Source organism: Girardinichthys multiradiatus, chromosome 4 (genome assembly GCF_021462225.1).
Source record: "Girardinichthys multiradiatus isolate DD_20200921_A chromosome 4, DD_fGirMul_XY1, whole genome shotgun sequence".
In the NCBI taxonomy this organism is placed as follows: domain Eukaryota; kingdom Metazoa; phylum Chordata; class Actinopteri; order Cyprinodontiformes; family Goodeidae; genus Girardinichthys; species Girardinichthys multiradiatus.
The window spans coordinates 37,469,094-37,485,044 of record NC_061797.1 but is presented as its reverse complement, the minus strand read 5'-3'; the positions used below and the strand labels follow the sequence as shown (position 1 = coordinate 37,485,044).

The following is a 15,951-nucleotide window of genomic DNA, read 5'->3' as shown; positions in this document are numbered from 1 at the left end:
TTGGTTTTACAAGCCAATTTCTCCAAATAAATGGAAATCTAGTCTAACATGGTTTCAAGATGCAGCCCCATGAGTCTTCAAAGATCGTGTACTTTTTTCCCATGATTCTATATTCTGTGTGAGACCTGATTACAGAAAAATGTACAAGTAGATATAGGTGAAATCAATAAACAGCAAGTGTAAATAATCTAGAAAAAAAGCAACATATTTGCTGATAGAAGAAATGAAACAGCCACACAGAAATAAGATATAAAGTAAAACTTTATCATGACATACAAGTTTAAAGCCCTGAGAACCATATCTTTATATTAACTAATATGAACAAAACTGAATGTGTGAAAACCACTTTGGAAAAGTGCTCCTCTTAAATACAATCAGCACAAACCAGTTTTTACAAGCATTCTTGTGTTTTGTTCCATTTTTTGTTTGCATTAATCAAAAAGAAAACTATAATATCAGTAATATCATTATTATCATGTCCATAATAATAACAGTACAAAAATATGCACAAACCCCACAGTTGACTTAATATACGGAGCATTGTACAAGCCAAAACAACATAAAAATGATAAATGAGGTATTTGATAACCACTTGCATATGCACCTGTTTAACACAGATCAGGTTAGTCTTTAAACATTCGAAAAGTGTATTTTTTTTAACCAAAAGCAAGAGACTAAAGGTTCCTCAGACTTTCACCTTCACAGCTTTCTGAGTGATGAGAAGTCGCCTCCAGTCAGTGACAAGAGAAAGCCAAAAATAAAATAAAAAAAACCCCCCAAAAAACAACTCAAAATCCAAAGAAGCAAAATGACCGCAGCTTCCGTCTGTACTCGTCCCTCGATGCAGCTTTGCCCTGAGGTACTGTTGAATGACACAGGCACATCACATGCAGAACACTTCTCCAGCTTTTCAGGAGCCAGGAAGTTTTTAACCCACTGGAGAGGGGAAAATGACTGACCAACCCTCAACACTTTCCACTCTCTGATCAGAAACCTCAAGCAGCACAGGAACGATTATAGTTGTGCTGGGCAGCTCCCAGTAAACAAACTGGAACTGTGTCAACCTGGAGAAAAGTTTTAAAATGATTCATCTTTCAGCAAACCGATCATCTTTTCATGAATTAGCAGATATAACATTGGCGCAATCTGCAGTATCTTTAATGTTATTACAAATAATGCTCACTGAATAATATACTAAACCTGAATCCACACACACAAACACAGACAAACAAAAACAGAGACATACCAAGGCAGTGAGGCTACTCTATCAAACAACTATTACAAACCAAAAACTATGCAAACTGACTAATTGGACTTAATGATAAAAATGTTTTGGTTAAACAGCTTAGATGATTAAGCTAAACAAGATTAACCAGGACAAACAAAACAATACAAATAAATATCAAAGATTTAGCTGGTAACAGTATAAATGATGTGAAATATCGATCCAAACAGTTGGTGATAAAAAACACCAAATGTTACCGGCCTGAAACCTGTACTGGCCAGATCTCACCAGCAACTACATTAAGGCAGCATCCATGATTCCCTCTTTTATGAGTTAGTTATGTGTGTCAAATAAAATGAACTGCATGACCAAAAGATGCTGGACCTCACATTTAGTGGCTAAAATACAACCAAGCATCAAAGCTGGGGCTCACATTAAACATAGGTGAAGCTGGAAAATCAATTTTAAACGTTATTGATGTTACAATATTTTAGAAAAAGTAATTCAAATGAGAACATATATCTTAAAATATGGTATAGTATAATTCATCTGTTTAGCTGGAAGGGACTGAAACTGTGGGCCATTGCCTGAGCTTGTAGACAGGTGTTGCATTTAGTGCCCAAAAAATATCTATATTTATGTAAGCTCAAGGTAACATGCGATCCGGTTTTTGTTCTGCATAACACTTTAATCTTGTTTCATGTTCAGATTCGATTTAATGTAGTTTAAATTGTGAGCAGGAAGTGAAGGCATGTAATAAAATGTGGAAAAAACAAGGACCAATGTAGTTTTCTCAAAGATTTCAAAGGTTAGGTTGAAAGATTAGGTGGGGTATTGCAGTCCAACAGACACTCAGATCTGTTTTTTAATGCACCTCAGCACGTGCAACCAGGATTATACAAGAATGACCAGCTGGACCAGTCTTTGGTATCTAGCTGTGCAATAACCAGAAAATGTATATGTTCTAACACTGGTCACTTGATTGTACACATGCATTTCATTCGAAAACTGCCAAGAAAGAATTAACTGCAATTTTTTTGTTCACAATCAAATCTCAGATTAACACAATCCTGCAAATCTATACAACAATGAGGAACGAACATTTCTGTTCCTCTTCCCTGAAAAAAATGCATATAACAATTCCCTCAGACCACCCCGAAAATCCCACCCTCAGAAAAAAGCAAGAATGCATGAAAAAAGGTCTATGATTAAATACAGCAGAAAGAAAGGAAACCCCTCCCAACTCTTTTTTTTCTCCCCAAAATCCACCCGCAGTGTGTCAGTACATCCATGTCAGTTTCAGTTCAGGCAGGATTTGGCTTTACAGCCGAGGTATGTAGTGTCGCTCTCGCTTTCTGAGAGTCTTATGAGGTATTTTTTTTGAAACAGTCTCGTAGTCTTGTGCATTCTTCACGAATGAATCTTCTTTAAATTAACAGTGATTCCTTGCGGTTGTCACTTTGCTTCCTGAGAGAGACGGCCTCCAGCAGAGAGAGGCCAGTGTGAGGTCTGGGAGCTACTTACTGATGATGACGCCGTCCTATTGGACATTCAGGTGGAAGGTTTTTGGAATGCCTCAGTAGGTCTGTGAGTAGAGACATGAGCACAGGGTATACTGGGCGTCTTGGTGGACAGGAGCTGCTGTTCCCAAAAACTTTGTGCGTTCAATCATTAAAGACAGATCTGTGAGTAACTGAATTAAACGTTTATCACAATAGATATAAATATCAAAACGTTATTTATTTCAGCACTTCAATTCAAAAAGTAAAGCCCACTTATGCCATATAGATGTATTACACTAAGAACTGATATATTTCAAGTGTTTCTTTCCGTTAATTTTGATGATTTTGGCCAATGGCTGGGATGAAATTCAAAACATTTGATTCTACGAGAATTAGGTTTTTCCATTAGCCACAAGCCATAATCATTAAATTCACATATATATTGCTCTGTTTAGAAACTTGGTAAGCTTCCCTTTTTGAATTAAATTACTTCAATAAATTACATTTTCAAATATATTTGAATTTAATTAGATGCTCCTGTATAGGTTGGTGCTTCCAACCTTTCTAAAGAACTTTTACTGGGGGTAGTTGTGACATGAGGTATTTAATCTGCCGATCCACAGCATCATCTTATCATTCACCAGTCTGAGTTCAAACGAGGCTGCAGTGTGGTAAATATCTGAATGGGCAGAGTTGGAAGCCTATTGCTGTGAGGTGAGTGCTCTGTACATGAGGTTCCGTTGGTGAGAGCTACCCGACTTCTCCTGATTGCAACTGGGTCGAAAAGAATATAAAAATAAAGTCGATTCAGGTTAAATATTCTACAGCTCCTGAGGTAAAGACACCACTGCAGGTTACTTGATTTGAGGTATGTAAAAAGAGAAAAACTAAAAACAAAATCATTCTAAAACACAAAATCAAAAGGACAACAAAATGGCAACAAACAAACACAATGTCCTAAGAATAAAACTTTTCAAGTTCAGTTGTGAATACACCTGTCAATGGGTTTTGGCTGAGCTGATTGTGTTTAGCATGTACACTAGGATTAACAAGTGTATGAGTATGTAGATTGTATATGACAATGTGTGATTTTGTATGGTTCAATTTATGCAGGAGTAATTGGTTTATGTGAGTATGTGTAATATTCTGAGGCTCTCTGTTCATGATTGGACAGCCAAAAGGTTGACAGGGTCGTTGAGGTATTTGTTGTGCAACAGTTTCTTATTCTTATCGGTTTCTCATTGTACTGTATATTCATGCTGGGGCCTTGCTGTGGAATAGCGGCCAAGGGAGCAGCTACAAAGGAAAACTCCAGTTAGGGGGACCCCCCGGGGACGAGCTCAGCAGAGCCAGACCCCTTGGAGGAGCAGGTTGAAGAGGGCGTGGGGCTGAGGGTCTGAGCTTGGGGAGCAGAGAAGCCAAAGCTTGTACTGGTTCCAGCAGGTGATGATGAGGCAGCACTAGCAGCAACAACAGGCCCTGGTGCCCCGCTGGATTTCTGGGCAAAAAGGGTTCCTAAAGGAAAGCAAGAAATGTCCTGGATAACACGTTTTTTTTTTTTTTTATCACTACCAGGGTAAACGTTCATAGGATCTGTTTTCACCCATACACACCTGAGTAGATGGTGCCATTGACCTCCACAGATACAGTTATACTGGCATTCCCATTGGTGGAGATGCTCAGAGACATGTCCTGCTGCTTCTCATCTAAACAAACAGAGAAGCACAGATTACTTTACCATCTATTCATAGAACTCTGTTATCGTTTCATTTCCAACACTCAAACCAGATTTTCTCTTTTCAATTCATTTTGCTGTTTTTCTCTAAGGGGTCTCCAAATAAGTCACAGTGACCTTTAGGTCTAATGCTCAAAAGAAATGTGTCTGAATGTCGTACATGTAAGAGTCATTCAAATGTAATTAATCTTATTTTGCTAATTTGCTGATTATAGGTGCACAGTATATTAAATTGCAGTTGGTTTGGCAATATCAGTGTGTACAATCGCAGCGAAATGCTTAGATGAAAAATATGCCAGGAAATAATTTTTTCCTATGTCATGCAGGCAAATTCTACATGCCAATAATATTTTGGGTTTGTTAGATAGACTATCACTGTCTTAGAGGACCACACTGGATTTATATGTTTAGTGGGAGAGATGCTTAAGTGTATATAGCACAGAGGGACATTGAAATGATTGTGATCAATATCATCATCATCATCATCACAATACTCAACAATACAATCACAGTTAGTTGTCTTACTGATGATGTGGAACCCTGTTACTGATTAATGCAATTAATGGTCAAATAAAAAGCCTGTATTTTGATTTAGTAGAGTGATTATATTTCAAACTTTCAATGTAAAAACAGCTTCAGTCATGAGATCGTGTTTTACTTTCTCTGCTAGTTTTATTTCTGGTATCTCCCTAAATAGTGTGGTTTAGAAAGATGATGGAATCTATGTCTACCTGGCTGTGTAACATGGCATAGCATGCCTGTTATCCTAAATTTGATTTTTATGACTGTGATTGGCTGATCAGTGCCTGATAACGACTCCTCTCCCAGAGGAACAGGCTGCTGAGAGCTGAGTCAAGCTGTGCTTGGGGACTAAAAAAAAAACAGCCACCAGTAAGAAGTTGATGTTTTCGTTTGCATTGTATTTGCTAAGTTTGTCAATTTAGTGTAAGATTTTTTATGTTTCATTGTTTCTCGATGCCTTGGTCATGTTCAGCATCACCTAGTAACTCCATTTAAGCTCCCTGAGTTTTTTAATCTAAAGTGAAGAAAATCAAGACATCCAAATGTCAGTGCCAGGAGTTATTAGTACCAGTACTGTTTTCTTTATTCTCCTAAGAGGATGGTAAACCCCAATAATTATTAGTTCTTTAATCAATGTAATTAATATTTTGAATATTAAAATCCCCCAGCTATTAACTTCCTCTTTTAGGTTTAACAGGTACTGTGTAGAATAGAATTAACATTCTCTGTTTATGTCTCTTTTTACCCAATTTAATCATTAGTAAATAGAAACTTGTGAAATTAAACATAAAAAATTAATTAATTCTTTGGAATTCTTGAAATTTTTTCATTTAAATTTTACTTGTAATTATTTTTGACTGATACTAAATAAAGAGAAATATCCTTGTTTTTTTTTATTTGTGAGAAAAATCATTCAATAGGATGGAAAGCATTCTTTCTTCAGACTGATATGTGATAGATTATGAGAATTATTATGAGATTGATGTATATTAATATAGTTTACAGCAGAATATCAATGCTGCATATGGATTATGTCTAATTACAAGTTTTTAACTTTAACATAATACAAATTCATTTATGAACTAAATATTCTTCACAACCTTGGAAACGCTGACCTCTGGTGGTGATGCTGGGCGCTCCCAAACGCAGGTTCATGGGCATCTGGGATGCCATGGCCAGCAAGTTATGTTGGAAAGCCTGCTGCATGAGGCGCTGCTGCTCCTCCGCCAGGCGGGCCATCTTTCTCTCGGGTCCCTCTCCTCCACCACTGGTCTCCAGCTTCTCTCTGAGCTGCTCCAGTGTGGCGGCTCTGGCCAGACCAGCCACCTGCTGCTGACCCAGAGACAGCGCAATAGGAGGTCTCACTGCCATGATTGCTGGAGTTAGGTCTTCTGAAGAAAAAACAAGAGGACATAAACACTTCAAAAGGCCTAACTGTCTATCATAGTCCTGAGTTTTGCAAAGCTAAAACAAGAACAGAAATCCATGTTCACTGTGAGCAGCAGCTTTCTGTTTCGTTTCGGGGTGTAGGACTACAAAGAAATGACCACAAACTGAATATCCTGAATAAAATGATACTTCAAGCCCTTTGTTTTTACAATTGTTTCAATTAATAATAAATTATTTTTATGCTGCTTATGAGGGCTTTGCAACTTATTTTAGACTGGCATCTAGTTCATGAAATCCAAATGTAAAACCAAAGAGTTTAAGACACAACAGTACCGGTTTCTGTCACACAGAGCATCGCAGAAGCACAAATATTCATCATACGTAACCACTTAAAATAAAGGACAAGTTAAACAGCCCATTACTCAAGTCAAACCATAGACGCTGTTAGAGGTCAACAACAGAGTCACATTCCAACCAAGGCTAAGCCACATCAAATAAAACAACAGCATAATGACAGTTATCAACAGGAGTCCTCTTAATGTGGAACGCAAGCTTCAAAGTTCATACAGTGCCCTCCCCTGTGTGGGAACCATGTTATTTATCATTAAATAGGAGGGGGCTCCCATTAGCCTTGGGCAGAACTGGTTCACATGGAGTCCTAAACACCTGGATGGATGACACCAACGTGCACTGACAAAGTCATATTAAAACACAAAAAATCCACATACACGTTTAAAGATTGATCAATATACAGAACAACAAATGTGACGTTATTCATATATCCTATCTTAAAATAATAGGTATATTGAGACCATTATGACCTTTATGGATTGTAAAAGTCAGCTGGTCTTGGGAATTTAGGGGTGTGTTAACACAGCATTGACCTTGGAGAAGCAACTATTGCTGCCCAGTGTTATAAAGCCATTTCCAATCAATGTTAATATTTTAAACAGCTGTCACTCATTTAAGGAGTGAATATTCTAACAAATGTACCCCAAAGTTAGACTCTGCAATGCTCAAAGAAATGTCAAAAAAACAAATAAAAATAACCAAGAGCTCCGTCCTAGACTCTACTGGTTTTAGCTGACTCGTTAAAACTAAAGTACACAAGAGTACAATTGGAAAACACAATACTGGTGTATAGCTTTTTAGGAAGGGTTGAATGATGAAAACCAGAGAGCACATCAGCACAACCACCTCATACCAATCGTTAAGCACGGTGGTCTCAAGGTGTCTTAAGGTTCATGGCCCCCAACATGAACCTTAGGACAGCTCCAAGTTAAACTCCTCTGACTTCAGTTAGCAGCTGAAGCTCAGAACATAGCATAAACAGATAAACTCAATGACCTCTCTAAACAAGAGACACAAATCGTCCACAATTACAGGTCCTTCTCAAAATATTAGCATATTGTGATAAAGTTCATTATTTTCCATAATGTCATGATGAAAATTTAACATTCATATATTTTAGATTCATTGCACACTAACTGAAATATTTCAGGTCTTTTATTGTCTTAATACGGATGATTTTGGCATACAGCTCATGAAAACCCAAAATTCCTATCTCACAAAATTAGCATATCATTAAAAGGGTCTCTAAACGAGCTATGAACCTAATCATCTGAATCAACGAGTTAACTCTAAACACCTGCAAAAGATTCCTGAGGCCTTTAAAACTCCCAGCCTGGTTCATCACTCAAAACCCCAATCATGGGTAAGACTGCCGACCTGACTGCTGTCCAGAAGGCCACTATTGACACCCTCAAGCAAGAGGGTAAGACACAGAAAGAAATTTCTGAACAAATAGGCTGTTCCCAGAGTGCTGTATCAAGGCACCTCAGTGGGAAGTCTGTGGGAAGGAAAAAGTGTGGCAGAAAACGCTGCACAACGAGAAGAAGTGACCGGACCCTGAGGAAGATTGTGGAGAAGGGCCGATTCCAGACCTTGGGGGACCTGTGGAAGCAGTGGACTGAGTCTGGAGTAGAAACATCCAGAGCCACTGTGCACAGGCGTGTGCAGGAAATGGGCTACAGGTGCCGCATTCCCCAGGTCAAGCCACTTTTGAACCAGAAACAGCAGCAGAAGCGCCTGACCTGGGCTACAGAGAAGCAGCACTGGACTGTTGCTCAGTGGTCCAAAGTACTTTTTTCGGATGAAAGTAAATTCTGCATGTCATTCGGAAATCAAGGTGCCAGAGTCTGGAGGAAGACTGGGGAGAAGGAAATCCCAAAATGCCAGAAGTCCAGTGTCAAGTACCCACAGTCAGTGATGGTCTGGGGTGCCGTGTCAGCTGCTGGTGTTGGTCCACTGTATTTTATCAAGGGCAGGGTCAATGCAGCTAGCTATCAGGAGATTTTGGAGCACTTCATGCTTCCATCTGCTGAAAAGCTTTATGGAGATGAAGATTTCATTTTTCAGCACGACCTGGCACCTGCTCACAGTGCCAAAACCACTGGTAAATGGTTTACTGACCATGGTATTTGAAGGTTGACGTTTTTTGTATTAAAAACACTTTTCTTTTATTGGTCGGATGAAATATGCTAATTTTGTGAGATAGGAATTTTGGGTTTTCATGAGCTGTATGCCAAAATAATCCGTATTAAGACAATAAAAGACCTGAAATATTCCAGTTAGTGTGCAATGAATCTAAAATATATGAATGTTAAATTTTCATCATGACATTATGGAAAATAATTAACTTTATCACAATATGCTAATATTTTGAGAAGGACCTGTATGTGAGAGGCAATATGGGCGCCTGTCTATTCAGGTTTGTCCTAGATGCAGTTATCAAACACAGTGATAGAGGGCAGTATTTATCTATCAATAGGCATCTTCTCAGCACACGACCAGCTAGAGCATTTCAGTCAATCTTATCCACATCAAAGCAGCTAAACTCTCCCAAGTAGTCATTTACCCAACCTATAAAGTCTTACCTGATGTGCAGAGCATCTTCCCTTTCCAGCAGAGTTATACACATGTACGTTTAAAATACGCCCGTTTGTTTGGAGGCAGGCCTTTTACAGAAAGAAAACATCTAATTCAAATAACTTTTACACCTATTTCTTTAGTTTTCCCATGTAAGGTTCTCAGATTTATACTGTGGAAGTTAAAGCAAAATTGTCTTGGTATATAACTGAAAATACAGAACTGCTTTTTTGTGCAAGCTGAAAATGCCAACCTTTCTTCAGAGAGGATCCTGGAGAAGCTTGCAATCCATTGAGGGCCACTGAAGTCCCTGCGCCCAGGCCTGCCAGATGCATCTTGGGAGGAGAGAGGATGTGGGGAGCCGTGCTTGGAGAAGGAGAGAAGCGGAAGAGACTGCTGCTGTAGCTAGGACGACGACCCTCGCGGCGGTTACTGTCGATGGCGGCCTGCAGCTCACCTGGGGAGCTGAGACCTTTCCTCTCGCACTCGTACGGGTACAGGTATTTCATGTACCTTATCAAGAAAATACAAAGTTACTGTTAGACTGAGAGAAAACCCTGAATCAAAAACAAGAATGCGAAAAATGCACTCATGCATGCAAGTTGTTTGGAGCACAAGTATATTTCTTTAAAGAATGTGTTTTATGACCACAAAGAACTTATTGAGCTTGTCCACAGAATGTAAGTAAAAAGCAATTTCCTTAAACTTTACAAAAAGTATGTCTAGTAACAATAATTTCAATCAATTCTAAAATGTTGCTTTGGAGGTGAAAAACACAATCCACCAGAGGGTAAAGCAATTTTCTTCCTAGGGAAACTTGATTTGCTAAAAATATTCATACCTCTTTCTTCACATTTTGTCACATTACCACCATAAACGTCTAAACAAACACTGGAATCTGGCATTGTATTGGGCTGTTAAGTGATTGACCAACAGAGTATTAACCTTCGTAGAACCATCTTTTCCTGCTATATCAGCAGCAGGTCTTTGCACATCTAGATAATAAAATTATTGCCCACTCCTCTTTGCAATATAGCTCACTCTCAGTCAGATTGGATGACGAGCATCTGAACATACATTTGTTGGCTAAAAGTCTTGCTACAGATTCTAAATTGGATTTAGTTCTGGTCTTTGACTAGCCCATTTTTAAAAATGAATATGCTTTGACCTACAACCATCCGATTGTAGCTCTGGTTTAATGTTTAGTCTCATTGTCTTGCTAGAGGCTGAAACTTCACCCCTGTCTTTAGTCTTTTCCTGTCCTGTCTTGCATTTAGCTCCATCCATCTTCCCATCAAATCTAAACAGCTTCCCTATCCTGTTTGAAGAAAAGCATCTGCACAGCATGTTGCTGCCTCTACAATGTTTCAGTGTGGGAAAAGTATATTTAGAATGATGTGGTGAGATAGTTCTGGACACAGAGCATTCTGCACAAAGATCAAAACTTAAGTTTGTCTCATCTGACCAGCGCACCTTCTTTCACATATTTAATGTGTCTCCTGCATGGCTTGTGACAAATTGCAGAGGGTACTTCTTATGCCTTTCTTTAGACAATGGTTTTCTTCTTTCCATCCTTTGTTAAATGATATATTTGTAGGGTGCTCAGTTAATAGTTTTTATGGCAACCGGTTCTCCCGCCTTAGCTGTGCATTTCTGTTGCTCCTCTAGGGACTCTTGGCTGTTTATCCTAATAATGCTCACCTTGATCAGGGTGTCAGTTTAGGTGGACAGTCCTGTTTCACCAAGTTTGCTGCTGTGCCATTCTCTACATTTTAAGATGATGGATTGAACAATGCTCCGTGAGATATTCAAAGCTTGGGATATTGAGGATTTATTGGTATAAACATCTCCACAACTTCATCCCTGACCAGCCGCCTGGGTTCCTTGTTCTTGATGTCGTTAGTTTACTAATTTTCTTTATGAAACATCTGAAGTCTGTCAGAGGTCAACCCAAAGTTTGTGGCTGTAAAGTGACAGAACATGGATTAGTTCAAAGGGTATCAATACTTTTGCAAGGGGCTGTAGGTCTATCAACTGTTTTTCTACTCTCCCAATTTGATCATCTAAATTAAACAATGAATTTAAAAGAAACATTTCCCACACAGTTTACACACTTAGTTATCAAACCTTAAAAAGCTTCCCCATTGGCTTTTTTCTTCTCCAATTTGTCTGCACTAAGCTCCGTTTCTGATGAAGTGTGATTTTATTTCCCAGAACAACTAATTTTATTGCAACATCTGGTACAGAACTAGAAACATACTTGGATCACATCACAACAGCTCTAGATATGAGCTCTATTGTGTTTTCCATCCCATAAAAGGAACCACTGGAATATGCACACTGACTTCATGATAGTGCAATATCTGAGCTGAGGATCAATGAAAAGCAAAACCAGTAGCAGGGGAGCAATGCTGTATAACAACCTGACAACATAAAGAATACATGAAGGTTCTTCAAGAATATCTACTGCTGGAGAAGAGACGGAGGTGTTACTTCTACTGACGGGTTTCCATCAAAAGAACATGAGGTTTAGTCTTGGCTAAGCTGTCCGTCCAATCCTACCTTAGTCACTGCGTACTCTGACCCAAATAACATCAATAGATCACAAGGATCAATAAGCTCTGGGTGCAATGTAATGTCAAAAAGATCCGAATAAACTCTAGGACAGGAGTTCATTTTCCCATATAAACATATAAACAGGCATATACTTCAGCAGGGTGTAAGTAGAGCCGTTCCTTAGATTTGTACAGGACCATTAATTAACCAGGGCAAAGCAGGGATCACTCTGTTGTCTGTGCAGACAGCTGCACTGATTAAAACAGGACAAGATCTTGTGACACACGTGAGAGAACCTTAATACTGTACACAAACATGGAAAGGTGTTGCTTCCAGTTTGAAGGTTACTCACTTGACGTTCTTAACTGAGTTCCAGCAGATGAATGTAATTTGTTTCCTTTCTACACAGACAAAGACTTACTGTGTGCGCAGGGTGAAAGCAGCGCTGGTGATGGAGGTAGGCAGGTTGAGTCCCTTTGTGATTTCTCTCCAGATCTTCTTGTTGATCACCTCCACGAGGCCTCCCTTCTCCGTCACCAGTTTGTAAAGCATGTACAGATCCAGGACCTGCTTGGCCATGATGGGAATACGATTAACCGGGGTTCCTACAGAAAGTAGATAAACAAAGTACATCAATATAGCATCAAATATTAATGTAATTTAGAATGTATTGAGGAATAGCAATTGGTTTAGGAGACGTCTAGGCTTGTTCTACAGCCAGAATGGCAGAACATGGAGAATCATCAGGCATTAGTTCATTCAACAATCAATGCTGAAACACCATGGTATATGTTTGACCTCTAAGTCCTGATCTAAGTGCTGGGGGGATGATGACAAGACGAGGGTGGTGAGCTGGCTGGCCACACGTCCATTAAAATTGGCTTGAAAACAAATTAGCTCCGTTAAGGCAATCTGGCTTGACCTGGAAAAGGGGATTCACAAATAACACAAAGCAAAGCGGCTCTGGACTTTTGATACAGATGCATTAATCTTGTCAACAGCTTATCTGCAGTGAAGCTTGCAGGGAATGTGTGCAGTGGGACAACAACGAGGAGGAGGAGGGGGAGGAGGGAGGAGCACTGAATGCTTCCCATATGTGAAGGAATCAAATCAAAGTGCAATGTGCAATAGTGCAAGCATTAAATGGGAGGAGGGGACAGGGAATTGTGACAACTTGCTTATCCTTAAGAAGCAGTGGCTGGGGTGTGTGTGGGGGGGGTGGGGTGGGGGGGTGTATAGGGTAGGCTGGTATAATGAAGCTCATTTAAAGGATTTTGCCAAGTAAATCCATACCCCTCTGTGTAAGTGCCAGACCCAGCGCATGGGAGATGTACAGATTTGCTCTCATAGGTAATGCCAAGCCAATCCTTTAGCCCCTCCTTGGGCTGCTCTTACCCTGGACTCATTAATGACATTACAAAATAGCAGAGAGATCAGGCCATACAGATTAGCCCTGATTCATTTTCTTAAATTAGTAACATGTCTTTAAGCCATATGCCGAGGCCAAGGTGAGCAAATGGTCATGTGGACTGAAGATCAGGAAAGTGATGTTGACCCTCTGAACATGCCTTAGACAAAGTCAGTGTTGGGGGAAACAAACTAACTTGAAGTTAGTTTGTTTGTGTTGGATGTATTTGGAAAGAGTTCATGGAGTTTAATTATTCAAACAGACAAGAAAGTAAAGATGCAATTTAAAAATTAGGAAATGCAAACAGTGCCTTGTAAAAGAATGCAGAGCCCTTTGAAGTTTGTGGTTGTAACATAAATTGTAAAAAAAAAAAAGTTAGTGTATTTTATTCAGTTTTTTTATGATGTGCTAATTCAAAATAGTGCTTCATTATGAAGTGGAAGAAAACTGATGCATGCTTTTCACATTTCTCACAAGCAAAGTTCTGAAATGTACTCTGCTTTGTATTCACACCCTTGTCAAAATCAGAACCTTGCAGAAACCAAACACCTTTTCTTGCAAATCCAACTGTAACTCTTAGGGGGGATGACTCTACTATAAGCACATATAGAGACAGATTTGTTTTTCCAAAAAAGCTAATGCTCAGTCACATTTAATAGAGAACAGTGAAGACCACACTTCAAGACTTGCCACTGGTTTAGAGCCGAAAGGAGAACCTCCACCTCATCTCCATCTTTTGCAGCCTCTAATAGGTTTTCTTGCGGCCCTGTATTTACCTCCATCAGTCTTCCCTCCCTTGTCCCTGCTGAAGAAAAGTGTCCCCTCACCATAATGCTGTCACCAGCATGCATTAATGTTTCCCCCCAGCAGAGTGTTTTGCATGATTTCCAAAAGGTTTCTCTGATTAATGCTCTACTTGCCGGGCCTGTCAGTTTATTAGGGTTGCCATGTTTTTGAAGGTTTGTAGTTGTGTCCCACTATGTCCATTTTTAGATGGTGGATTGACCCAAACCACACTATAATCTTCCCCACAACCTTTTCCCTGACCTTTCTTGCAGTGTTATTTGGTCTTCACGAAGCTACTTGTTCACTGATGTTCTCTAACAAACGTCTGAGGCCTTCACACCTGTATTTATATTGAGATCCAAATTATACACAGGTGGGCTCTATTTACTCATCAGATGAGCTCTGATGACAATAGCTTGCACTGGAATTTATTTGGGGTTATCAGAGTAAAGGAGGGTAATTCAAGTACATATCACACTTTTTAGATTCTTATTTCTAAGAACTCTTGAAACATTGCATACGTTTTCTTCCACTCTTTGTGTTGAAAATTCCAATAAAATACATTAACGTCTGTAGTTGTTTCATTTATACAAATAAATACCACCTAAATTGGACTATCAGAGAAATATAGCTAGGAAGAAGAATAGTAGTTGAATGAGGATGTTGTTAATGTGAATGGTAAATATATTCAACAGCAAAACAAGTTCATTTTCATGGGAGAAATAACTTACTACTTTAAGCTGTTGAATATGTTAATACTGGTTTATTAGCGCTAGTGATTTAAATAAAACAATCTTCAACAAAATAGTTTGAAAGGACCTTGAAGTATGTAAAAAACAATATTTCAAAATGTTAATGTTGAATCAACTTTACAACAAATCTTTCCTTCTGATAATGCCCTCCTCTTTTGCTAGTTGCAAAATTTGCTTCATCAGTGACCAGTAAAGCTAGAAAGATTAGGCAGATAGGAACAGCTACCACTCTTTGCATCCGGGAATACATAACATTTCCAGAACAAACCCAGCTTTAAGGTGCAAGTGCTTCGTCAGTTATCTAATGCAGCGTTGGACATCAATCCTGCATTAAACAATTAGTACAACTACAGGGGTCAGAGATCAGCCACGGGTTATTGATGTGTGAATTAAACTGCAGGTCAGCAGGAAGCCATGTTTTCATACTGGCCTGCTCGTGAACAATGACAGAACAACAAATGTGACACAGGAGCGCTGGCCCCAGAGTGACAGGCCAGCAGTTAGTTAGCTTTTAATTCATGCCTGTGCTTTTGTCACCATCTGCTGTCAAATCAAAATCCATTTTCAGCTGATTCAAGAGGCCGTAACCATACAGAGAGAGTTTCATAATTTATACAAAACAAAACAAGGCTTGCAATGTGTGTATGGTAAGCTGCTGCATATTTTTCTCTAAAGTGGTTTCAAACAGACAGACAAGATTCACATTTTGAATCCTGATATTACTCCATGTGAAAGCCCTGAAAAAAGCAGTTACAGTAATATCGTAATTGACCAAAAATCACATTTGCAACACTTTGTCAATTAGAGTGAAACTTCCATTATTTGCAAAAGCCAGTGCACCACCGGGCTTTGCTGTCCAACATCTGCTGTTTCTAACCCTGGAGACATTCAGCTCTAATTAGGCCAGCCCAAAACATGTCTTTTGATCACTAAAATACACCACCTATGGCCTGTATATACTCTAAATAGCTGTTTTTGTTCCCACATAAAACTAAGTACCAAATGCTGTTAAAAAAGCCAGAAACTCAATATGATCATCAATGCTTCTGGAAGGCAAACTACTGGATTCTTATTCTCTCTGTGAAGCACTGGTTTGTCCAGCCGCTTGCTCTGAGCCAATCTGTAATTGGCTGCAGGCCTCACCTCCC

The 15,951-nt window shown here is 39.2% G+C and overlaps 1 protein-coding gene across 1 annotated transcript in view; it reads right to left on the bottom strand.

Annotated features, from left to right (window-relative positions):
• Positions 1-3,496: 3,496 nt before the first annotated feature.
• The window catches only part of LOC124866626 (AT-rich interactive domain-containing protein 3B-like), a 72,535-nt gene continuing 60,080 nt past the window's right edge, over positions 3,497-15,951 (bottom strand). The window contains exons 5-9 of the mRNA XM_047362503.1: positions 12,279-12,462; positions 9,555-9,814; positions 6,115-6,375; positions 4,341-4,433; positions 3,497-4,242 (exon numbers count right to left, since the gene is read on the bottom strand). Coding sequence (XP_047218459.1) covers positions 4,043-4,242; positions 4,341-4,433; positions 6,115-6,375; positions 9,555-9,814; positions 12,279-12,462 — 998 coding nt within the window. The 3' untranslated portion in view covers positions 3,497-4,042. The remainder of the gene's footprint in view (positions 4,243-4,340; positions 4,434-6,114; positions 6,376-9,554; positions 9,815-12,278; positions 12,463-15,951) is intronic.